Consider the following 26,549-nt stretch of genomic DNA (forward strand, 5'->3'; position numbering starts at 1 on the left):
TATTGACTTTCTGTAAGTTAAAACATTTTTTGGACACTGTTCATCCTACAAATTTCCAGTGAAAATAAACTAAATTCAGTAAGTTATATTGTTAGAATAAGTTTAGTATGATAATATCCTGAAAACCTTTGGTAATTTTGGATGATAATTTATTACATTTATTTTTTAAAAAAAGCAAGCATATAGCTCCTGGGTATTTTTACCTTAAATCTGTAATGGAATCTTATTTAAAAACCATACTAGCTTATAGCATCATGTAGCACATTGCTCATTTTTTATCCTGCTGATAAATCAAGATAGAATACTGGCTTGGTTCACACATCACAGTAATTCCTAATTATTGTGTTCCACGATAATTCCTAATTATTGTGTTCCACGATAATTCCTAATTATTGTTTGGCTTTAGTTTAATGTGAACCCAATGACAATTTTTGATACCATTGTATATGGCTTATGATGATGATGTGTGTGAATATATTTAATAAATCCCAGTTGGTTAAAATAAATCATACGATGGTCTGATATTGGAGAGCAACCATCTCAGTCAGGAGGCAGGCTCAAGTGGGGAATTGTACAAATCCCCATGCCTTTATACCTATATATCTATCCCCAGAAAGAACACTTGTAAATCTGCTAACCTTAAAGGTATCTGCCAGAATTTCTGCACCACGATGGTTGGTCCGTTTTGAAAGACCCACGAAAAATTCCCGACCTTAAAAGCAGAAAAGATACATTTAGCTTAAAAGCAGCATGGACTAGGAGAACCAAAGATCAATGTCAGAGGAAATTTTTTTATATCTATCGTAATACATAACACGTAACACATGACATAATACCAGTAATACATTATATCTGTTCTCCTTCACTTGTTATCATAACAAGACCAAATTTTACCTTAGAAAAAGATTTACTATATTGAAAATCTAATACCAATGATAGGAAAGCAAATTTACTAATTTAATATTGTGTTAGGGCAATTTGCACATATTATAGTAAGTGAATATGCTATAATCAATCTGTCTGCAGAATTCAAATATTAAAAAGATTTTTAACCTTACTATACCTGTAAATAAAACATCTCCTCCATCTAAGGTTGCCTGGTCATCTGTCATCTCTACAATATTCAGGCTAAGACTGTTAAGTGCTGTTTTCATTGCTTCAACCTGTTTGAAAAAATGAAACAAAACTTTGATTTAGTGATGCCAGCTTAAAATATCTGCACACTTCTGAACTTCAGATCTACTCTAACTGAACCACACTTCTTTTAATAAGTCAGCACTGTTACTGATCCAAAATTCTACTTCATGTATTCTGGTTACAATAGATTCAAAAAAAAGACAAATTCAATAAACTATTTAGGGAAACATTTTTTTTTTAAATGGTTCACTGTAAAATTTACAATGACTGTCTGAATTAGAATGCTGTCTTGAAGAATAATGATAATCGCATATTTATGTCATATTTTGATGACAATAATGTCCCTGTGTTTCTGTTATATACAGCTTGACAATTTAAATCTCTAGAGAAAATGTAAAAATGTAATGTGGATATCAAAGAAATATACAAATTCTTTGATATCCACATTAAAGTACTGCAGGTATTCTGACTCAGTTATACATTTACCCCGGTTTTGAACTAGAATATTTCTATGCCAAATCATATTTGAACTGTTTGTTTAAAAATGTCGACTATGTTAATGTATGGAGATATAAAAAAAGAGCAGTACATACAATAAGTAAGTAGTCCAAGCTGCCCACTCATCAATAAATATAGAACTGCTTTGCTATAATTTTTGTATCAAGTCTAGCAAATTATTTCTTGAACTACAATTAGATATTCAATACGGTCAATCTTAGATGCTTTGGTGTGACTGTTACAACAATATTTGCCACTTCACAAAGAATAAATGGTTTTCAACTGTGCAATATTCTTCAGTAATCATGGATGTTAATTGCAGCTATATTACACAATATAGATTTCTACTACGCTCACAGTTTATATAAACTGAAAGGCAACATGATAAGCAGTATCCAAATATTGTGTCTTTCATTGGATTGCATCCACACTGGATTGCATTCAGCATACTAAACTCACAAGCTTATGAAATAGTTATCAGACTAACATAAAATGGGTGAAAGCAAAATTAGAGACAAATTTTTGTGCTGGTACATAGACTGCAATGTCTTCTAATGGAAAGCAATACCAAGAGATGAGAGCATGCTAGTTTAGTCTGTTAATACTGAAAAAAGGGGAGACAAGAAATAAGAAGATAAATGGCACTTTAAAAAAAAAAAATGCTAGCAAAATTCAAATATGGAGCCATTTTAATATAGATAAATGCTGTATGTAAGTATATTCCTATATTAACCAAGTACACAGGGTAAAAAGCATTAAATTTATATTTAAAATGATCAAATCATCAGCTTGAGGTCTATCAACAATATCTTAGATGCACTATATCTAAGGATACACCTTTATTTTCTATTGGGCTAAACTAGATGTATTAAAAAACAGATATCTTACTTTATTCATTTATATTGTGTATGGTTTTTTTTTTTTGGTCCACCCTTTAGTTTTATTAATTATACATATATGTATTTTTATTGTACTTTTCTTTGATGTAAAGGCTTTAGTAACTGCAACAATAGCGGGAGGCCATGAATGCAACATTGGTAAAAAGGATTAAACTTTTCCTCACTAACACTGTTTACTGATCAAAATAATCAGTTCCTGTAATGCTTGTTTGTTTGTTTGCTTGTTTGTATGTTTCAGTTTAGGTGTTTGCTTAATTTCAAAATGACTCTGGGCAGTTCGCAATATAATAAACCATAAAACCACAATGCAAAGCAAAACAAGATGGGAGTTGGTCACTCTTATACAAAAACACAGACCAAAGATTTCTAGCAAGGAACTCCATTCATCTTAACACCTGGGACACAACCAGATCTTTGAGGCCTTACAGAATGCCAACAGGGTGACAATCACACAGAATTCAGATGGGATCTCATTCCAGAAGGCAGATATTGCAACAAATAAAGCACACTTCCCATTGTTTAATTAAGAGGCTCTGGAGCAGTGGTGAAATCTAAATTTTTTTGCTACCAGTTCTGTGGGTGTGGCTTGGTGGTCATGTGACCAGGTGGGCGTGGCCAACTTGACATCACTCACGTCACTCACTGTTAGACCAGGACCTGCACTTTCTGCCCTTCTGAAGCCCCCAATGCTTTGAGTTTCCCTCTAGCTTGACTGCCCAAGTGAACCTTGGAGCCTTCTCTTGTCCTGCTCACCATCCCAGAGGGCCGCACATCCCGCCCACCAAACCTCCATACAAACTGCCTGCCCCATTTCTGCAAAGGCAGAGCCCCCCCTTGCATGGTGATCGAAAGAGGGAAGGGGGATGCTGCAGAAAAGGCCGCCTTCCACCTGGGCCTCCTCCTGCAGCCAAGCGTGCCCAGCCATGCATGCCCTTTTCTCAACTGGGCTATGCATGGGGCACTTGGAGAGAGAGAGAGAGCAAGAGAGCTCTCCAACCTCTGTTTTTGTGTGTGTGTGTGTGTGAGAGAGAGAGAGAGAGAGGGAGGGAGGGATCTGAAGCCAAGGCACCCAAATATTTGACAGCGGCAGGGGCGGCTTCTGAGCAGCCCTGAGTCAGCGAGCTTCACCTGACCTATTTCCTGAGTCTCGCCGTTCTCCTTGCCCCCACCCCATTCAAGCAGCCGCAGGCTCTGCGGGAGAACAGGGCCTCTCATTTTTCCTACAGCGCAGCGTACGCTTACTACCTCTGTTTGTCTGCTTGCAAGCAGCGATCTTCTCTGCTTCTCTGAGGACACTGGTACAGGCACCATAGTTGCATCACTTGTCGGGGCTGAGCAGGGAAACCCCTGTCATGCCATTCCCCCTCGCTTCCCTGAGCGCAAAGCCGAGGCCGTGTGCTTCCTCTCCAGGCTGGCCACTGGCAAAGAGTCACGCAGCTGACAGCCGCTCAATGCCTCGTGCGCAGCATCACCCAGCCGCTGGTGGGAACAGAGCAGCCAGCCCAGCTTCGGCTTGGGCTGGCTGGTTGGAGCAGCCCTGCAGCCTAGGCCTCTGTGCCAGCATTCACCGGCGAACACAACTTTAGTCGGGCCATTCAAGCCGCCACTGCAGGACCAGCCGCCTGGAGCAAAACCTCATGGTTTTTCTCCTCCTCAGCTGAAGGAAGAAGGAAGAAAGCGAATGCTGGTGCCACAGCACATGCACATGTGACCTCCTGGAGCACCGTCACCGCCACTCTCAGCCCCATCTCAGCATCTGCATTTCCACCAGGGGCTGCCTGCCCACCCACTGGCTGGGCCGGGCTGGACGCCGACCTCAGAAGGCGGATGTGGGTGTGGGGGACCACTGGGAAGGCAGCGTGGAAGGCAGGCAAGCATGGCAGGGCTGCAGGGAAGGGAGTAGGCTGCTAACTCCCTTCCTTGAAGCCCGGCCATGCTTGTCTGCATTCCATGTGGCCTTCACCACTTGCCTGCCTTTGCAAGCTGGCCACGGGGATGCCAGGAAGGCTGCATAGAAGGCAGGGAAGCATGGCAGGACTGCGGGCCATGGACTGGTTCAGTGTCGTGGCCAGCCAGAAGTTTTCTACCAGTTCGGCGAACCAGCCCCAATCTCTGCTACCGGTTCACCCGAACCGGTCAAAACCGGTAGCATTTCACCCCTGCTCTGGAGCATGCCAAATCTGGCAGCTACTATTAGATGGGTAGAAAACATGGAAGATAGGTGGCCCCTCAAATAATCTGGTCCCATGTCATATAGGGCTTTATAGGTATTGATCTTGAATTTCTCAAGAAAAATGCAGGCAGCTGGTGTAGCTTGTTAAACAGTGGTGTCACATGGACATACTGAGGCATGCCTATCACTGCTTGCACCAATGCATTCTGGGCCAGTTGAAACTTTTAAGTGGTTTTCATGGGCAACCCAATATAAAGTGCTTTGCAATAGTTGAGTCATCAATGACTAGGGCTGTGATGTCATACCTATGGCACACATACCAGAAGTGGCACACAGCACCCTCTCTGTGGGCACGCAAGCCATCACCCCAGTTCAGATCCACTGCGCATGCATCTCCAACAGCCAGTTGGTCTTTGGGTTTCATGACGCACATGGGATGGGGTGTGTGTAGGGAGCCATGTGCGCATGTGGGGGGGTAGGGCACATGTGGGGGTGTGAATACATGCACAGGGTGGGGCATATGTGGGGGGCTGTGTGCACATGCATGGGGCAGGGGGCATGTGTGGGGCATGCACACAAGGGTCCCGTGTGCATGCAGGGAGCCCACACTCATGTGGGGGGGGCAGGGGCATGCATGGGGACAGTGCATGCATTGCATTTAGGGGGTTTGGGCATGCTTTGGGCACTCGGTCCAGAAAAGGTTAACCATTACTGGACTAGGGCATGCGTACTGTATGAAGAGTCGCCCAACCCAGGAAGAGGCATTACTATGGGATTAATTCAAGCCTTATTTTTTTCATTAAATGTAGACCACATAAACACATATTGTTCCATCCAGGAGGATAAGAATATATGGAATAAGTGAGGAAGACTTACACTGTGTACTAAGCCAACATCCTAATACAGAATCTAAATCCATGATATGTCTAAACCCAGCTCCTTTAAGACTGAAATCCTCAAGCCTAGGTGCACCCATCCATCACCAACACAATGTACTGTATCTATTAAGAGATCATAAACAAGGATGATATGCTAGGTTTTAAAACACAGGACTACGCTTTTACTGCAGTAAAGCCTGAAATCAGGCTCAGAAAATATAAAATTAAATAATTTAATTAATACATAATAAATACTCTGTGGAAGTTGTAGAAGTTAAAAGTTTAGGTTTAAGTTCTTTATTTTAAGTTCTTTATTTATTAGAATCTCAACAAGTGATTGAATTACCTCCTCTCTACCTTGTGATGCTGTCATCTACTGATAAGAGTATACTTTGGCAGAACTATGTAGAAAAAGGAATGGTAGGATAGGTTGGCTCATTGCATCCTCAATTCAGTTCTGCTTCAAATTCTGGTATTTTTAAGGCAACCTAATTAAATATCTCCAGATCTAATTTTGAAACTATTCCTTCTCAGATGTCAAATTGTTATTCATTGTTTAGGCTTCTAAACAATATTATAAGAAGTGTAGTTGACATTTTTGATTAATTTTTATAATACTTTTTTACATGTCAGGAAATGCTGAACAATGTAAACAAATTCCTTTTTTGATTTTGACAATTAAAGCTTTACATATGCAAGACAATGGAATGATGCTTCAGCAGCCAAAGCAAACAGAAAGTAGTTCTGTTTGATCTGTTATCAATGGCTACTTTCATAGGATAATTGCTTTATACAGTGTACGTATCTTAGATGAAGTACATTTTTTACTGTTTCTCAGTTTCTTGTGTTTAAAAACCATCCTTTGGTAGAATACAACTAGGCTTTTGACTTGCAAAATATAAGGTACCAATGTCTATATTTGACTGAAGATAAACTACAGTTTAGATGTAAACTCTTGTCATTGATTAAATGAAATCAATGAAACCTCAGTTGTGAATAGCTTGTTTCATTGATACCAATAGCTTGACTCTCTGTTTCATTAAATGTGGATGGTTCTCTAACATTGTAGCTTTTAAAAAAATATGATTTCACTTTGTGGACTTTTCCCACTGAAATATCATCATGCTGACCTCCACATCTTTTTCAAGTCCTCCACTGGAAGTGAAAATGCACATTTATAACAGCAGAGAAACTGTGTCTACCATTCTCTAAATGGTGCACCTGTACATATCCTTTACATGAAAGCTGCATATAGTCTCAGCTTAAGATAAAATACAAATATTTTCTAATAAGCATTTCCCACTGATATACCAAGCACTTGAATGGTTAAGCCTTTATTGCTTTGTTCCCCGTTCCCCCTCCTTCCTAATAAGCACATTCCTGTTGTGAGATGGAATGTATCTAATCCATAATAAGTCTGGTTCAGAGACTCTGGGTTTAAGCCAGCTGAACTTTGTTTGAAGGAAAAGAATACTAAATGTATTTGATGGTATTTGTAAGAATCTGGTTTCTTCAATCCCTGGACCTTAAAAATGGAGCTCATTAGTCACTGCACAGATGCAGTTCATCATTTTTTTTTCAACTGCTGCATTTAAAATACCTGTCTCCTCTATATTTGTGCCAACATACTTTAAATGCAAGACATTTCTTAGAAATTATTTCCCGGTGCTCAGTTATCACAGCTCTGGCAACTAAACAAATGTTTTTCAACTGAAAGGAAATATGACGGGTTGATAAGCAGAAGGAGGAGAGGAAAATTAATACTTCACTGCAAATAGCATAGAACAATTTACAAAACGGGTTTGTAATTGTAATGATTATAAATATGTTTATAAAAATGTGGATCTACAATCAAGATGCTCTAGTTTCCTTTGCATGAATTCTTTGAAATGGTTAGCACAATAACTCTATTGTAACCCCAACCCTGTTGTAACCTCAACTCCTAAAAGAAATCTGAAATGCCATTTAATGGGGAATAAATTTGCCAGCACATAATTGCTTTGTCTGATACTTACTGATGCACTGCAGAATTGGGAAAAGTATGTGAATATCATCCTCAACCCCCAAACCACAGGTGAAATCCAGCAGGTTCTGACAGGTTCTGGAGAAACGGTAGTGGAAATTTTGAGCAGTTTAGAGAACCGGCAAATACCACCTCTGGCTTGCCCCAGAGTAAGGTGGGAATGGAGATTTTGCAATATCCTTCCCCTGGAGTGGGGTGGGAATGGAGATTTTGCAGTATCCTTCCCTGCCACACTCACCAAGCCACACCACGTCTACCAAGCCTCACCCACAGAACCAGTAGTAAAGAAATTTGGATTTCACCACTGCCCAAACCATTTCAAAGAAGTGACAATGCAAGCTAGCCTATTAGTAACAAACAACACCAACAATAAAAATCAGCTTTACTTGGAATAAAAGGCAGCTTTACTTGGAACAGCTTACATTCTGAGACAATACATCTGCCTATCCCAGGTCCTTGGAAAGGACTCAATAGGTAGACCAAAAGTGCCAAATCCAGTCTGAACATCTGGCTGAGTGTGCTACTAACAATGACAATAATAGAAAACTGGTGAAGCAAACAGATATGTAAGCTTTTTTTTCATCATTATATATTCTAAAATTTTACCACTATCCCCAAATATGCTCCTTCCTCTAATTCAAACAGATATCACAACAGATCTACAGGTTATCCATTTAAGTTTTTTGGTGCTTTGAATTTTCTCATTTATAATTAAAAATCATATACATATGTATTAGTGCACAAACATCGATCTGAATACTACCCAGATATGTTGTCTAGTTTAAACTATCACCCAGTACACCATGCAGCACTCTGGACTCAGTTACAAAAAATTATTTCAGAGTGTGCCCTTTCTGGAATCAAATCTAAAGTGCTCCATGAGCCTACTACAGACTCTGCATTTTCCAAGAAGCCAATATGTACAAATAGAACTGTGCCACCTGGCTCATTCAGAAGGCATATCATACATGCCCAATCAATCGTTCCGGAGCTACATTTCTGCATACTGATACATTTTTTTTCACATATTGCTTTTAGACATGTCCTAGTACAGTAGGCTTCAGCCTTGTAGAACAATTAATCCTTGCTTAAGTACCCTAATTGGGACAAGCAACTCCATCATTAAGCGAAATGGCTGTTAACCAAAACACTTACATGACCGTCCTGCTTAGTGTTATTCCAGCAGTCCTGGTTGCAGTCATTAAGTGAATCATTCATAGTCATAAAGCAGCCAGGAAGGTCACAAGTGGCAAAATCACACAAATGCATGATGATGTGACTGTTATAACTGTATGACAGTTGCCAATAGCCCAAATCATGATCACGTGACCCCAGGGAAGCTGTGAGTGTTGTAAATGTGAGAACTAATCATAAGTCACTTTTTTCAGCACCATTGCAACTTGGAACAGTCATTAAAAGAATGGTTGTTATGCAAGGATTCCTTAAATGATAATTCTTACCGATGGGAATCATTTCAAGGTCTAGCAATAGAAAAAAAGGAAAAAGGAAAGTCTGCCTCTCTGTTTGAAGGAATGAAACAGCATCACAGAGGAAAGCATAATTATTAAGGCGGGGGAATTAACAATAAAGGGAAAATGGTTTTTTTTTCATTCAGCAATGGTACTAATAACAAGTTAGTATGTAACATAAATATTGCCAAGACTTTTCTAAAGGGTCCAGGACAGTGGTGGGTTCCTCCCGGTTTGGTCCGGTTCGGCCGAGCCGGTAGCAGTGACGATATGACGTCACCGAACCGGTTCTCCCCCCCGCCCCCTCCACCCCCACCCCCCCACCCACATTATTCTTACCTTTTATTTGGTCCCACCCCCAATCTATTGCTGCCTCCTGAGTCCCAGCTGATGACTAGAGGGAAAAAAACTGTTTAAACTCTTGCCGCGGGGCTTCAAAGGGCCGTCCTACAGCTGATCAGTGTTGAAAGCAAACAAATGAGTCAGGTCGTAAGTGCGAGGACCTTCCAGAAATGACTCTGACCAGCTAGCCACGCCTACCTAGTCACATGACCTCCAAGCCACACCCACAAAATAAGCCATGCCCAAAGAACCGGTAGTAAAAAAATTTAGAACCCACCCCTGGTCCAGGATACAGTAAATTAGTACCTTTTTCTAAAAGAAAAAAAAAGCATGCTTGTCAACATTATGAACTACAGAGAGAGAGCTATAGTTAACAATTTTTTCTTTTTAACCCATAGAAAATAGTAGCAATAATGACCTGCAATATCATGAATGCAATTTTAATATATGCATAACACACTAATGCGTGATATTGCATTGTGTTTCTTGCCATATGTCCATGAGCAGCAATTAAATTGGAACAAATACTACCATAGTCTTAGCATACATAAAAAAAGATATCATCCAAGTATCAAGAATGAAGTCACAGTCTCCACAGATCATAGCCAAACCAGTAATGTCAGTTTTATTTTAGTCATTTTTAAATATCTTCCAACAACAAATGATTGTTACAATTTATAATACATAAAGAGTGATCTGATCTTTAAACAAAAAACCAAAAACAGCACCTAGTTGCATTACATGCTGTCATTAGTTTTCAATCTGCAGTGATGGACTCCAGATGTAGGCATGTATAGCCCTGGCCTGTATTTGAATGATAGTCAGAACAGAAGGCATTGCTCTGTCTGAAGAGGTTCTCTGTTTGAAGGATTGATCTGTTCAAACAACGACCCTGTGAGGTGGGTTAGGTTCAGAAAGAGTAAGTGGCCTCCAAATCACCCAGCTGGCTTTCATGCCTAAGGAAGACCTGGAACTCTCAGTTTCCTGGTTTGTAGGCCAGCATATTAACCACACACCATACTGGCTCTCTTATGGTGAATTATACCCCATTTTTATTTAGTGTTTACTTTATATTTTATGCATATTTTCTTCCTCTTTTGCGTGATGTGCCTCAGTCTGCAGTTATATATTTGTGCACACAATAAGAGAGAAAATTTCCATTCAAAACTGTAATGATGCAGAAGAACAAGAAAGATAGAACTCTAAAGAGTATCAAGGTAAGTTATGGAGAAACATTAAGGAAGTATAGAAACATTTCATGAGGTTCATTATCATACTGCAAAAACATCGGTTAAAATTGATTGAATAAAGATGATGGAAATAACAAAAACAAAAAATTAAGCCAGAGTCATGTATGCTGACAAAGCAATATTTTGAATACCTTTCTCTGCACAAAGTAACAATTGGCTATTTTGCAAGATGTCGAACTAAAGAAGCATAATCTATTCTGCCTGGACATGCACGGCAGGCCAAGAATGCACCTGCATAAGCCAAGCATTCATTATCTTTTGAGACACCTAATACTAGAGTGACTGCTAATTCCAAGTGCACCATTGACCACATGCCATGTGCCTCCCCCTTTTGGAGGCAATGAAAAGTATTTAAAATTCATGAAGCTTGCTGAAAGCTCAGCTATCACATTCTACTCATTCCAAAGTGCATGGGAAAGAGAGAACATAATGGACATTTCAACTAGAGCTATTATTGTCCATGAATAACCAATATTCCATTAAATTGCTAATAGACCTGCTTGAAAATGTTGATAACAATCAAGCCATGTAAGAACATTCCTTTTTCCTAACAATGAGATGTTCTACAGTTCTGTTGTTTCTGGGTTGTTTGTTCAGAGCTTGACACAAAATATTCAGAACGCTTACTCCTTTTCAGAGAACACTAGGAACTCTATTTTAACTGCCTGCTCTTCCTGCTCCTAGAAACTCTTCATATTGAGTCCTCCCTTTTAGTTACCATTCTTATTTAGAAAGGAAACTTTATAAAATAAATAATAAATAAGAATTCTTATGTGTAAAGCCAGACAGTAAGCATCTAGCATGGACATTTATCAAAAGGAAAACATTTTCTAAGATTAGCAACAACAACAAAAATCAGTGTATTGCCTGAGTTTGGGATTAAAATGATAGAATGAAGAATATGAACCAAAAATATTCTTCACATCTTAAAGATTTAAAGGACTCTTTCTCTAATCTGTATTTCATATCCAAGTTATGATTCATAGGAATGCATAACACTATCCAATACTGAATGTGTTCCCTGTGTAGATTAAACAATACTCGCCTGAATCATGAAAATGATTCACATCAACTGACCAAGTGATAATTAATAGTTGTCAAAGACCTAAAAGGAAAATCTCGTAATATTAAATAACTCTTCCACTTTAATGACAATTGAACAGAATTTTTGGTTACAAAAATTACCAAGTTGGCAGCTACATATATTTGAAATGGATGTAGGAACATACTATGGTAAATATACTAAGACAGCCTTCCTTAGCAAGTTATCCTTCAGATTTACATACTGGACTATAGTTCCCAATGACTTCAGAACACATAAATGGAAGATGCGGTTATGTGTTAGGCCTGCTTTTCCAGAATCAGAATACATTTACAGTATAAATATATGGTAATTATAGTATAATTTGGTTGATTCTCTAAATGGGACTGAAGTACCAAATCTATAAAACATTTTTGTAGCATTGTGACAAATGATACTGGTCTGATTAAAAGAAACATGCTTCTGATCTTATCCACATTTGTCTTACATTCCAATTTAAAAATCAGCTAGCTGAGAATCTCAAACATGCATAAGACTGATTAAATGAGGTGTTCTAACTGGATTAGTTTTTTTTAAAAAAAAAAAATAGAAAGAGCATATAATGAATCCAATGGGTTTTTAGCAGGAGAAATAGATGAAAATAATAGAAAGGAATTTAACGAGAATCTAGACAAATGAGGAACAATTATGGTATGAAACATCTTATTTGAGAGTCTTTCCTATGGCTCAGTTAAAGTACTACCCATTCATTCTTAAATCAGCAGAAAACTATATTGGCATAACATTTTGGGTTTCCACTGACAATTTTTACCCTGCCTCTATAGCCTCTGTTCTGGCTTGCCACCAAATGAAGGAGTGTCTATGGAGATTCTCAATCATCCAGGTCATGGTTGTCCCAAAGGTGCTTTTTCAAGAGGCAACTGGACTTTCTGGTTTTTGTTTGAAGACATTTGGCTTCTCATCCAAGAAGCTTCTTCAGCTCTGACTAGATGGTGGGGCATGGAAGGATTTATACTCCTTGAAGACAGCTAGTCATTTGCATTTTTTTAGCGTTAAGGCCACCTTTTATCTGTGTCATCAGGGTCACCCGAGTAGTGCAAATGGGTGTGGAGCCTTCTGGGAACTGTTAAAAGGCCTGTTTGTAGACTGGAGATAGATGATATTGTATCCCTCCCCCTCTGTTGAGAGAGGGCTGTTCAATTTTGACATAGATGGCCTCTTTGACCCGTCTTTCAAACGAGTGGTCCTCTCTGTCCAAAACATGGACTTTGCTATCTTCAAAAGAGAGGCCTTTGTCTTTTAAATGCAGATGGACTACTAAAACTAGTCCTGATGGGCTTGTTCTCCTATGTTGTGCCATGTGTTTATGAAGTGGTTGTTTTGTTTCCCCAATGTACAGATCTGCATATGGCTCATTGCATTGTACTGCGTATACCACATTGCTCAGTTTGTGTCTGGGTGTTTTATCCTTGGGGTGGACACCTCTATCATATCTTCTCTTCCCTTTGTTTGCACAGAGCAACACCAGTTGAGTCATTTGAACTTGCTTCTCCTTGCCTGCTCAGTACTTGAGCCGTTGGGTGGGTTATGAGCTGTCAAGAAAACAGAAAATCCTTTCCACTTTATTGTATAATTCCCTTACCCAATGGAACAGCTGCAGATTTGGGGAAGGAGAGATGACAATAGAATATTAGAGCTAATTAAGATGCTGTGGTGGATTTATTTCTTTTTCCCTCTTAAGTACAGTGCTTAAGATTAATATTATTTAATATTTATAAGGGCAGTATTTCCACAGAATCTTTCAAGTTCACTGAATCATGCATATTAGTGGAACAAAATATTCTGAAGCTTACTTGGAATGCTAAATGAAGAACATCCTTAATTCAGCACAGATCAAAGCCAATGCAAAATCCAACATACTATATGCATATACTGTAGAAAGAGACAGAGAGTCAGGCAGCATTAAGTGTAACAAACTATTACGGTGATGGATACATTTCCTAGTAATATATTTCAACAACCTGCTTAGGAGCAAAATTTGATCCTACCAAAACAAAACACATTAGAAAGTAGATCTTGCTACTTTATGTAAACCTCATAGAAGTAAGGCTTGGGGAATTTTTCTCTAGGATTGTGGTGACCGTCTTGATTTTCGAAGTAACAGTAACAGAGTTGGAAGGGACTTTGGAGGTCATTTAGTCCAACCCCCTGCTCACGCAGGAGACCTATACTAGGGATTCGAACCATTGACCTTTCTGATTGACAAGTTCAGTGTCTTAGCCACTGAGCCACCTAGGGAGCCGCCCATTTTAATTAATGAAAGCCAAGTTCAGACTCAAACAGCTTCTTGCTAGTTTAAACATGAAAAAGCAGTGAGACTGCTAAAATGAAGCTCAAGATAGGAAGGAAGAAGAAACAACACAGAGTCAAGCGTTTTTTCTTTAAAGCAGTACCGGTATAAGGGCAAAGCAATATATTTCTTTTAACCTTGGTTAAAGAAGGTATATAGATTATAGAATTTTACTGTTGTTTGCAATTCTTTTTATTGTTTTAGAAATATTAATGTTTTAATTTTTACAGCTTTTAATGTTGTAATCCAGCTAGAGTCACCTTGAGGCAAATAAATCTACTTGGCACTTAAATAAATCAAATAAATAAATAAATAAATAAATAAAGATAGATAGATAGATAGAAAGATAGATAGATAGATAGATAGATAGATAGATAGATAGATAGATAGATAGATGATAGATAGATAGATGATAGATAGAATTTGCTTCCATTAGCAGATGGGAGTTTAAATAGTGAAATTCTACATGTAACAGTAGAATCTTCAACAGTAAATATTACTAAATTAAATGAAACTTGTCTAGTAATGTGATTAGGATTATAAATGATTTTTCTATATATATGTGTTGCCACAAAGGATTTTCCTAATTATAAAATTATTTAATTAATACAATTAAACCAGTGGTGGGATTCAAAATTTGTTACTACCAGTTCCGTGGGCATGGCATGGCATGGCATGGCTTGGTGGGCGTGGCAGAGAAGGATACTATAAAATCTCCATTCCCACCCCACTCCAGGGGAAGATTACTGCAAAATCCCCATTTCCTCCTGATCAACTGGAACTGGAGGCAGAGAATAGATGGGGGCGGGACCAGTCAGAGGTGGTATTTACCGGTTCTCCGAACTACTCAAAATTTCCACTATTGTGTATTTATTTATTTATTTATTATATTTCTATACCGCCTTTCTCCCATAGGACTCAAGGCAGTGTACAGTCAAGAAAAATATAGATACACAAACATCATAAAATTGCTAATTAAAATTATTATTATAACATAGTTTGGCCCAATTAAATAGAACCTAAAATTAGATAACATTTTAAAAACATTCACATGTTCATATGTTTAGCCCCACCTGTTGGAACATCAGGGTTTTGAGGGCACGGCGGAAAGCACGGAGATCAGGGATATTTCGTATCTCAGGGGGCAGTTCATTCCAAAGGGTTGGAGCCCTCACAGAGAAGGCCCTCCCCCTGGGAGTCGCCAGTTGGCATAATTTGACTGACGGTACCCTGAGTAGTCCCTCCCTGTGAGACGAACTGGTCGGTGGGAGGCTATTGGTGGCAAAAGACGGTCTCGTAGGTACCCAGATCCTAAGCCATGGAGCGCTTTAAAGGTGATAACTAACACCTTGAATTGCACCCGGAAGACCACCGGGAGCCAGTGCAGCTCGCGTAGGAGAGGTGTTACATGGGCGCAACCAGCTGCGCCCATAATCACCCGCACGGCTACATTCTGGACCAGTTGGAGCCTCCGGGTGCTTTTCAAGGGGAGCCCCATGTAGAGAGCATTACAGTAGTCCATACGGGAGGTGACTAGGGCATGAGTGACCGTATTGGTTCTCCAGAACTGGTCAACTGCTGAATACCACCTCTGAATTAAACATGCTTTTGTTTTATTTATTCTTTTCAGAAAATATTTTTCTTTTTTAAATAACTGGGTGGAATATATATTTGGAACGGGTTAAAATAAATATTGTCATGATTCTCACTACAGGTAGTTCTCAGCTTATGACCACAGTTGGAATTAAAAAACCCCTTCATTCCATATCTCATCAATAAGCAATAATCCTTATCAATAAGCAAATTGCAAAAATACATCATTCAGTCCTTATCAGCAAAAGTCTATTAAGAGCAACTAGAACTATTAACATACATATTTTAATCTTAATAAAAAAATCAATTTTCTAATCCAAATGTATCACTTTCTCTAAAAAATAAAGCAAAGACATCTCTCATAAACAGATCTTTAGAGTCTAGTCATTCAGTCCTGGTCAAAGGAAATCTCATTAATAACTGCCATAAACCACAACATACACATTTTAATCCCAATCAGATTCACTTTACAAAACTTTAGTTTTATTTTTAAAAAGCTTGATCTTTAGTCTCATCAAGTAGTGTCCCACGTATTGATTTCTTATCATTTACTCTTTGTCTCTTTTCAGGAACAGCTTGGATAATTTCTCTTTATCTCTTCCCACAAAGAGTTTCCTTGGTTTTACACATTCCTTTTATAAATCCAAGATAAAAAGGCTTTCCAAGTCATTCTTCTTGATTTATTATTTGTATGTCCCGTTTAATTATTAAGACATCAACGGGTTTCATTTGTAAATTCATTTTGGCATTCTTTTTCATATTACACTCTGGAGGTTTTAAATTGATTTTCAGATCCACACACCCTCTTTTTCCATATCACTTTTGTATTATTCATTTTTAAAACTGTCAGTCCGCATCCAAATCAGTCTCAGTCTCTCTTTTATCCAATAAAATAAAATCTTTGTCCTTTTACTGTAAATTGTCGACTATAGTACCAAACAATCTTGCAAGTAATTTCTGGGTATATTGTTCCCAAACAGCCTTAATTTCTTCTATAGCCAAAATGTCCTGTTTGATTGGTTTTCAGCTATATCCAATAATTTTTTTCAATCATCAAAATCTTTGCCACATTATCTTCATATTATTTATTCAAAATATTAAAGCTTTACTTTCATTGTTAGCATTTGGGAGGGGGAGTTATCTATCGGTGGTCCTCAACAGTGGTGGGTTCCTCCCAGTTTGGCCCGGTTTGGCTGAGCCGGTCCTAGTGACGATATGACGTCACCGAATTGGTTCTCTTTATCTGGGAGCTGGGCCCTCCCACCTGCCCCCGCGTTATTCCTACCTTATATTTCTTTATTTTTAGCCCAGCTGATAGGCGCGGCATAGTGAATTGCCACACCTCAGCTGGGCATATTCCTAAAGCGCTTGCGCGGAGCGATCACGCGCAAAGTACATGCATGAAGAGAACCAGTAGTAAAGCCGGTTAGAACCCACCACTGGTCCTCAACATATGACCATAATGGAGCCTGCTTATTACAGACATATGTTGTGATGATAGAAAATAGGCCAAACATGACCAATCCAATTTTACAATGTTTTTTGTGGTGGCTGTTGTAAAGCAAACAGTGCAATCATTAAGTGAACCAATGTTCGCTATCAGTGCAGTTTTGTCAAAAACTGGAAGTAAGTTCTGGTTTTTGGCAAAACTATTGTAAAATGTCATCATGTGACATGGGAAGCTGCAAACAGCTATAAATGCAACTGTGTTGCCAAATGCATGAACTTTGGTTACGTGATTATGGAAGTTGGGCTGATCTTTGGAACTTTGAATCTGGATTGTAAGTTCTCCTTTTCAGGGCACCTTTTTTCGCTAAGCGACTGATCATAAGTCAAACACCACCAGTAATTCTTCTTTATCTACTGTTGAATTTTTTTTTTTTTTTTGCAATCCAAGATATTCTCAACAGTTTTCACCAACACAACACAAAGGTATCCATTTGTCTTCATTCAGACTTTTTGAGGGGCCATTTTTCACAGCTTTTCTTATGTTACAATTGCGCAAACCATGGAATCAATAATGCATATCGTTGTCATTGTGGCTTCCCCTGCACTGTAAACTCTGCACAACTAACCAAACAACCAAGAATAAAGAAATGAACATTCAGACAACACTACCTCTTGTAATAACAATAATTCCTTACCTCACTGCATACTAACACCCCCCCCCCATCTCTGGCATATTCTTTTGCCTTTTTTCTAAAAAAAGAAATGCTAGAAACTACTTGGACCTACTTCAATATTTAACTTTCCACTGAACGCCATGCAAATGGAAGAATGCTATAGTTGCACAGCCCATTGCTTTCCCCAAGTATTAGAACAATGGTTGTAATGTAGAATCTCCCTTGTTCAAATTTATAATCGTTTGTTTAGTGAATGTTCAAAGTTATGACAGTGCTGAAAAAATTATTTACCACTGATCTTTACACTTACAAGTGTTGCAGTATCTCCCCATTTACATCAAAATCTGGGTGTTTGGCAACTGGTATCATTTACAACAGTTGCAGTGTCCTGGGGAGTTGTCATATGATCGACATTTATGACCTTCCCAGGAGGCTTTGAAAAAAGTCAGTGGAGATGGTTTTGCTTAATGACCACATGATTTACTTCACAACTGCTGTGATTCACTTAACATATGTGGCAAAAAAGGTCATGAAATCAAGCTCAATTCACTGAATGACTGCCTCATTTAGTGACAGAAGTTACAGTTCCAATTGTGGATGTAAGTTGAGGACTACCTATAGCGTGCAGCAGGGAAAGTACACTGGTAATTTCCTTAAGCCTACAGGCTGAGAGATCTGGTATAGCAAGATTCCAAGCATGCTGCTTATATAAACAAAAGAGTCAAGTTCAGCTGTTTTTATTTTTTAACAGAGATTGTGACATTTGTGAAAGACTGACTAGAAGAATTAAGAGTGGCTTCAAAGCAAGATTGCCTGTGGAATCTCCAAGTTCAGGTGGCAAAAGATGCAGTGAGGAAAGAGCCTTAATGAAAGGGGAAGCTGCCTATTCCCAAGTCATATGGACCAGTGGTGAAATCCTTTTTTTTTTTTACTACCGGTTTTGTGGGCAGGGCTTGGTGGGCGTGGTGTGGCTTGGTGGGTGTGGCTTGGTGGCAGTGGCAGGGGAAGGATACTGCAAAATCTCCATTCCCACCCCACTCCTGGGGGAAGGATATTGCAAAATCTCCATTCTCACCCCACTCTGGGGCCAGCCAGAGGTGGTATTTGCCGGTTCTCCGAACTACTCAAAATTTCTGCTACCGGTTCTCCAGAACCTATCAGAACCTGCTGGATTTCACCCCTGATATGGACCTCCAGCATCCCAGATTGAAACATCAGAATGATGGGAGGGGAGATGAGTTCCAGCAAACTATGTTTAGGCTTATCTTCTCCAGGTAAATGACATCCTGTGAACAGAGCCTTGGTTTGTTAGTTTTAAGGAGATAACTATTTCAAGGTGTTTTTAGGAGCACATTAAAGAATTTTTTTTAAAAAGTTTTAAAGCCACATTTTCCTATTTCTTTTCTTCTGAAATAAATGGAATACCCAAACGTTTTCTTATAGAACAGCAGCATTGGGCCATCTTTCTAGGAAAATCTAATTCAGGTGCAGATTTTCAGAACCAATGTGCAATTTCTTCCCAATATCACCATTCCCCTGTTCTTTATCTCAACAGTCTGTCTTCTTCTGGGTGGGTAGAAAAACTCTCATATAAGGAACTGGGTTAAAACCATGTCCCTATTACTTATTTTAATGAAAGATCTTGGAGACATTTCTTATTAAAAAAATGCTAGCAACTGTTTTTTATTTGCCACATGTCAGTTTCATATTGTATATGTATGTGTATGTGTATGTGTATGTGTATGTGTATGTGTATGTGTATGTGTATGTGTATGTATATTCAATTCAGGTTAGTTGTATCCAGTGGTGAGTTGCCCCCGGTTCGCACTGGTTCTATAGAACTGGTAGTAAAACCGGCGGGAGGCTCCGCCCACCGACCCCAACATCATAAAAACGCTTCTGTGCATGCGCAGAAGAGCATGCGTGCGGCCCCGCTGCGAACCGGTAGTAAAGATAAGTAGAACCCACCCCTGGTTGTATCACTGGAAATACCCATAGGCATCCTTACCTATTGCAATAAAACTCCCTTTTTTATGACCCTGTAATCCCTATTTAGGGTAGAGTTCGGGTGACTGGATGGAGCTGAGCATTTACTGGCCAGATGCCCTTCCTGACACCTATGTGGAGTTTGCAGCAGATATTTTTTCATTACACGTAGGAGAGAAATGTCTGCTGCTACTTAGGATTGTACTCTCAATCTTTGGAGTATGAAGCAACCAGACTACCACACTGCTCATCTTACCTATTCCAATAGGAAACTGGGGGAAAAAGTTCTGTCCTAAATGGAGTAATTGTTTTTAGTTGCAGTTCTGAATAATATGATTTGCAGTGATTTGTCTCTACAGATGTATTGTCAAGGTCAGCTCCAGGCTGTTTGTTTGCAGTTAAAATGTTGCTAAATTTGTCTTCTTCATAAGAAAGTAACACCATAAAGTGAGACATCAATCCAGTTTGTCTATTTCAATCATTAATTCCTTTCTCAGAAGTTTATCTCACAACCAAAATGTCATTCTTTGCATAAAAAACACATAACATGTTGTTTCAAATTAATTTTTTTTCCTTCTCAAAGCAGGCCAGAATTAAAACTTCTTTGAATATTTTATAACATCTCAGCAATTAGAATGGAGCCAAATGCATGATTTATAATTTCGCTTAAAATGCACAGAAGCTTCTGCCAAATGATCTTGATGAACTCATATTGCTACACATTATGGTAATATGTACCCTTAATTCCTTTAAACTGTTATGTAACAGAAAAGTGAACTATAAATACTTTAACAATTCAGTCAATGCCAGAAAATACAATTCATCATGAAAATTCTGATTTTATGAAAAGCAGTTTACTTGATGATAGTACATTTCTATTATTTTGAATAACTGCACCTCTATCTCAGAATTTCTCTGAACTTCTGCAAACTCTGAAGAAAGGAGAAATTTTGAAAATAGATTACAAATAAATTGATTCAATAGAGGCAGTTTTATGGCTCTACTTAAATAACTCTGAATCATTAGGAAGATAAAGCCACAGTAAACATAAAATGAGATTGCCAAATTAATGCTGAGACCAAATGTAAATTCAACAATTTCTTTTTTTTCTCTTTTGCAAGCCATTGTAAGCAGCTGTAAAAGTAGATCTCAAAGCAACATTGAGAGAGCAGAATCTTGCCTTCCTAAAACAACCTCTGTGCTTGGGATCTGAATCTATAGGGACATAAAATGGGTTGGTACACTTTAAGAGGGCTGTAAATCCCAAACAAATGTCACAAATAGACTATCACATCAGATCTCAAAATGTATCCTCCCTAAATACGTATGATCTTATTGGAATTCATAGAGATGCATATTTTCAAATCAACAACAAATCATTATTGTTCATGTATAACAAAACAGAGACAGGGAATTTATGGTCTACTAGATATTGTTGAACTCTAAGTCAGACTGCACTTTATACCATTTATGCAACATGCAGTTGATCTTTTCTAAATGTTAATAGAGGAAATGTAAGCAGGGGAATTAAATCTTGTGGTACTTTATAGATTTGTGTTTTCCATATTTAGCAGTCAAACAGGAAACTAAAGCATCTTGTAACAACATCATAAAAGACCTAAAATCAACAGAACTATTTGACCACCTGTTTTGATTGGGGGCAACATTAACAGAATAACAGAGTTGGAAGAGACATTGGAGATTTTTTAGTCCAACCCCCTGCTCCAGCAGGCGATCCTATACCACTTCAGACTAGTGGTTGTCCAATCTCTTTTTGAAAACCTCCAGTGATGGAACACCCATAACTAATGGACGCAAACCATTCCACTGATTAACCATTTCCTTTCCTTCTTTACCCAAGTTTCCTTGGGGTAGACTTTCTTTTCTATGGATGTCTCCACATAGCCATGAGCCTTTATTTTATTTTATTTTATTTTATTTTATTTTATTTTATTTTATTTTATTTTATTTTATTTTATTTTATTTTATTTTATTATTTTATTTTATTTTATTTTATTTTATTTTATTTTATTTATTTTATTTTATTATTTTATTTTATTTTATTTTATTTTATTTTATTTTATTTTATTTTATTTTATTATTTTATTTTATTTTATTTTATTTTATTTTATTTTATTTTATTTTATTTTTTTGATTTATATACCGCCCTACTCCCGAAGGACTCAGGCCAGTGAACAGCCAAACAGTAAAAATACATAGATACAAAATTTAAAAAACAAAATAAAATCGAATTAAACAATTTGGCCCAGACAAATTAAAACACCCCAATCATTTAAAAACCGATTAAAATGGGCAAGGCTCAAAAGAGTTTGAGCCTTGCCCTCAAACTCTTTGCAGTATTTTCAGTTGCTATGTCACTGTCTATGTTCCTGTACTTCATTTCCCCATGGAACTCAATGGTTCCTCCAGCTGGCCAATAGAAGGGTGAAAAGTCAATCAATGCACCTCCTTCATGCTTTCTTCACTGTTTTTCATTATGGAGAATTGGAGGGAAGATCCCATTTGGGTGCTATATAAATGAAGTGGCTCTGGAATTAATGGTGATAAAAAATCATGACATTTCTGGTAGAGAGAGGATTTCAGGACATGGAAGACAAAATGAAGCAGAAGTTCTTGCAAAGAGAAAACCACCTGCCCCACAGGAGAAACACGAAAAGTAACTAAGGCTCTTTCCCAGTGACTATAGGCCAATAGAATATAGATAAAGAAAAACAAACTACAATAATCTCTGCACCCAACAGCTAGTCGGTATGAGAGGCAACAAATACTACTAGACTTCCATTTTTGCTTCTAGAGGGGATCATGCTTCTTAAGCATAGCAGAAAGATAGAAAAAGAAAAGAAAAAAGAACGAGAGCAGAGAAAGAAAGTAAGAAAATCTACAGAAGTCTGCATATTTGCATGTAACGTAGTTTATATATTGTGGTAACCTAAGTTTTTTGAACCATATTTTATTGAACAACTCACAAATTAGCTGGGATTACTCAAATGACTAAATCAGAATTTGACAGAGTGACCTGATAGCAAGGAATCTAAAACTCAATGCTACAGTTTGGCTACAACCAAAATTATTATTATTTTTTTAAAATATATCAGGTTTAAAAAGAACTGCATCTATGTATAAAACAGTGACAGAAGAGAAAAACTATATACATTATTTGTTTCTGACTTCATAAATCATAGTAAATAACAATACATCTAAACTGCACTTTGACTCAAACTCAACTTTCACAGGTCATGTACAGTATGAACAATTAACATACTCAGAAGAAAAAGAAAGAAGTTTAAACATTATTAATAATTACAATGTTCTGCTGATACACTGATCTTTTCATCTATGCTACCAAAATGGATCACATAAAAGCTGAAGGAAAAGCAGAAAGGAGGCCTTAAAAAGCAGCCCGCCCTCCTTCCTTCCTTCCTTCCTTCCTTCCTTCCTTCCTTCCTTCCTTCCTTCCTTCCTTCCTTCCTTTCCTTCCTTCCTTCCTTCCTTCCTTCCTTCCCTGGAAGATAATTTTATAAACCAGTCTCTCTTTTTTTTTGCAACTATAGAGATTACTTCATAACTAAACTCTGAATATGAATTGCAACATATTGTGATGATCAGCTGGGGTTTGGAAAATCCTTCAAGAAATTCAAAATAGTCTGGCATTTGTAACAAAGCTGCTGAAAAAAACCCCAAGTTTAACATCTGGAATTAACATATTTCATGGAAGCTGAGGCTTGAAAAGCACAGAACATTTTCTCCTGCAGTAACTTCTAGTCTAATTAATATAATTAATCTTAAAGGATAAAACCAGAGCTGTAGATATACAGATGTTGAAATGTTTCAATTACAATAAATTATGCAACATGGGAATTTAAATCCTGTTTAATAATCTGAATCATGGTCACCAACGGAAGCCTATTCTCTTGGATCAATACAGTTAATTGTGATTAATGAGTCTCATTAATTTCAAAGGTATTTATATACTGCTCCTGGTTTTGATAAAATTGAATCAGATCAATTCAATCTGCTATTCATCTGAATTCAATACACCAAGTTAACATGTAGATTGAAGAAATACAGAGAAATACAAGATAAGTTTTAAAAGCTGAGACCTGGATGAATGTTTAATTTATATAGTTTCTTATTTGTACAAAACCTCCCACTTGATAATTGAAAGTGCAATATATAGGATATATATAAATCCCTGTTCACATGTTATTGATTTAATGAAGAGAGATGTGAAGAGTGTGATTTAATCAGGAGTGTGCATACAATAACAACGTATGGTTTGCATAACAGGATGCAAATGTTAAAAAATCTCAGAATTCTCTATCTCTATAGAAGAAGTTACATACCTACATAATCTCACTCTTTCATATAACCCAGCTGCAAGGCATTAAGTATTATTTTTTTTTATGCCAAAGTAGGTATCTATCAACAAATACTGATCCATAGTAGTCTAACTCCCATATATTCCTGAAAAAATTATGGCACTGCGTGAGTTCCACTACCATTTTCAAAACATTATTGAAGGGGGAGGTGTGTTACTAATCATATTCTCCCTCTTCTTTGATGGAAAGCCAAGGAAGTTTTTCCTTTCCTTGTACCAGTGATTACAGTGATACCATATGTTCTCTTTTTGAACAGTACTATCACAATGTTATATATCTCTATATAATTGTTGACAACAATAATTTAAATAATTTAATGTTTCTGAAGTCAGAAATAAGATTTTAATCACCATTGCTTTCTAGTGGAACTTTTATCACCTAGCCCACCCAGATTAGAGTGTGCCAAAAGACAGCTCAGCAGGAAGAAGTATAATACCAGAGGAATACACTACTTAAGCGCGGGTAAATGTAGCAAAGCAAAGTAGATAATTCAACATTAGCAAGCTGTGCCACATGTTATACGGAAAAGCAAAAGCACAGGAGCCATTTCTTTAAAAATGCAAAAATAGCACAATTTTTACCCTTTTACCCGCTGCTTTTTACATTTCCAGAAATACTGCATTCAGTTACATTCTTTGCTCTCTAATAACCAATAACAGGCAAGCCTCAAAGCTAGCTGGCAATCTCAGAAACACAGGATCTCACAAGAATTTCCTGCTTCTGGTTGGGCCAGAAAACAACAGACACTTTTGTGGTATTCTGGCACTTTTCTTCTGCCCTTATTTGTTCAGGCCAAAGCTCAGTTTCAATGGAAAATTTAATAAGTTAATTTATGATATTAGAATTTCCTTTTTGCCCTATTTACAATTTTATTAAAAGCTACTGTGTTGTGAAATTTATGGTTTCTGTTTATTATTAAAGACTAAGGGGAGGCGTGTCATCTAGAAAGCAGTTCAACCCTGTGTTTCATAACCACATTCACAATAAAGCTATTCTAGCACTATGATATTTAAATGTTGGATTCCTTAGCAGGCAGTTTAGGTTAAACTTATATCCGATTTATTTATTTATATCCAATTATTGATCCATTACAGAATTAACTCCCATTGTTTTCAATGAAACAATGATTTTTAATTAGAGTTAATATATTAATATAATACAAAGAATGAATAGTGAAACTGCTTCAAAGAAGTGCAGTGTACTCTTAACAAGCAAGAAAGAAGCTCTACATATATTTATATTTTTGGAGTCAAACAGAACATTAGTTAACAATCAAAACCGAAGTTACTAACACATTTATTTACAGTGCCTCATTGGTGGGTTGCTCCAGGTTTGGTCCGGTTCTATAGAACCAGTAGTAAAACCAGCGGAGCTCCGCCCACCCACCACGACATTATTATGGGTGATCTGTACATGCGCAGAAGCGCACACGCTCCCGCTGCGAACCAGTAGTAAAGGTAAGTGGAACCCACCCCTGTAGTGCCTACAACTCTTCTTGGACAAGGAACAGCTGACATTCATAATGTTTCATACTTAGGGATGTGCGAAGACAATGCCATAACTACCTTCCTCCAAAAGAAACATGATGCAGCATATCACATATTGGATCCTTTTAGAGCCTCAGACATGAAGGAGAGCATACGTGTGTGTGACAGGTTAAAAAAGAGCATTTCCATTCACATTTGGATGAACATTCTGCTATTCTTTTCCTTCAAGTATTTGGTTCCTTAGTTATGTCCTGCATATTCTGACTTAATATGTAATCTGTTATACATTGGAGTCCTCTACCAATTATCCTTGGAGACTAGTCTTAACCTCTGAGTTATCTACCTCTCCAACAAACCAATAAAGTTTAGCACATCTAAATATTGTGTATATTATACATACATATCAAGGCTGTCCTGGGCTTTGGAAGGCAAAAAGATCTGTCTGTGTCTCCTTAAAGCAAATGGATATTTTGCCAGAATCAAAAATCTGCTCTTCAAAGCTGCAGCACAACCCTGTATGTATCTGATTTATGTACTCACAGAGGTGGTAAGAGCACACTCTCCCTCATATTCCAAAGCACCTTTCTGCCCATCATCATAACACACCCTACTTCCAGCCACCATCATTTATACAAATCCATCCCCTTACAGGTAAGCACACTGTGCAAACTACAAAATACCCCGTAAGAATTAGCAAAGAAAAGAAATTAAAGGCATGAGAAGTGCTCAATCCATTTTGTAATTAAATCAGGCATTTGTAAAGATTAAAAGTTGCAATATAAGACATAAGCGGATTAACTTAAAAGTATTTCTAAAGTTTAACATATATATATTCAATTTGTCCATTATTGATTATTTTTTACTTTTTAGCTTTTCTCCCTTAACCCAACTCTTTAGTT

At 37.6% G+C, this 26,549-nt stretch overlaps 1 protein-coding gene across 1 annotated transcript in view; it reads right to left on the reverse strand.

Moving 5' to 3' along the window:
• Positions 1–26,549, reverse strand: part of DDAH1 (dimethylarginine dimethylaminohydrolase 1) — a 65,196-nt gene that overhangs the window by 18,006 nt on the left and 20,641 nt on the right. Inside the window, exons 2-3 of the mRNA XM_034437131.3 lie at positions 1,064–1,163; positions 639–712 (exon numbers count right to left, since the gene is read on the reverse strand). Of these exons, the coding sequence (XP_034293022.1) occupies positions 639–712; positions 1,064–1,163 (174 nt within the window). The remainder of the gene's footprint in view (positions 1–638; positions 713–1,063; positions 1,164–26,549) is intronic.

This window comes from Pantherophis guttatus, chromosome 3 (assembly GCF_059756535.1).
Source record: "Pantherophis guttatus breed Tessera chromosome 3, ASM5975653v1, whole genome shotgun sequence".
NCBI classification, from domain to species: Eukaryota; Metazoa; Chordata; class Lepidosauria; order Squamata; family Colubridae; genus Pantherophis; species Pantherophis guttatus.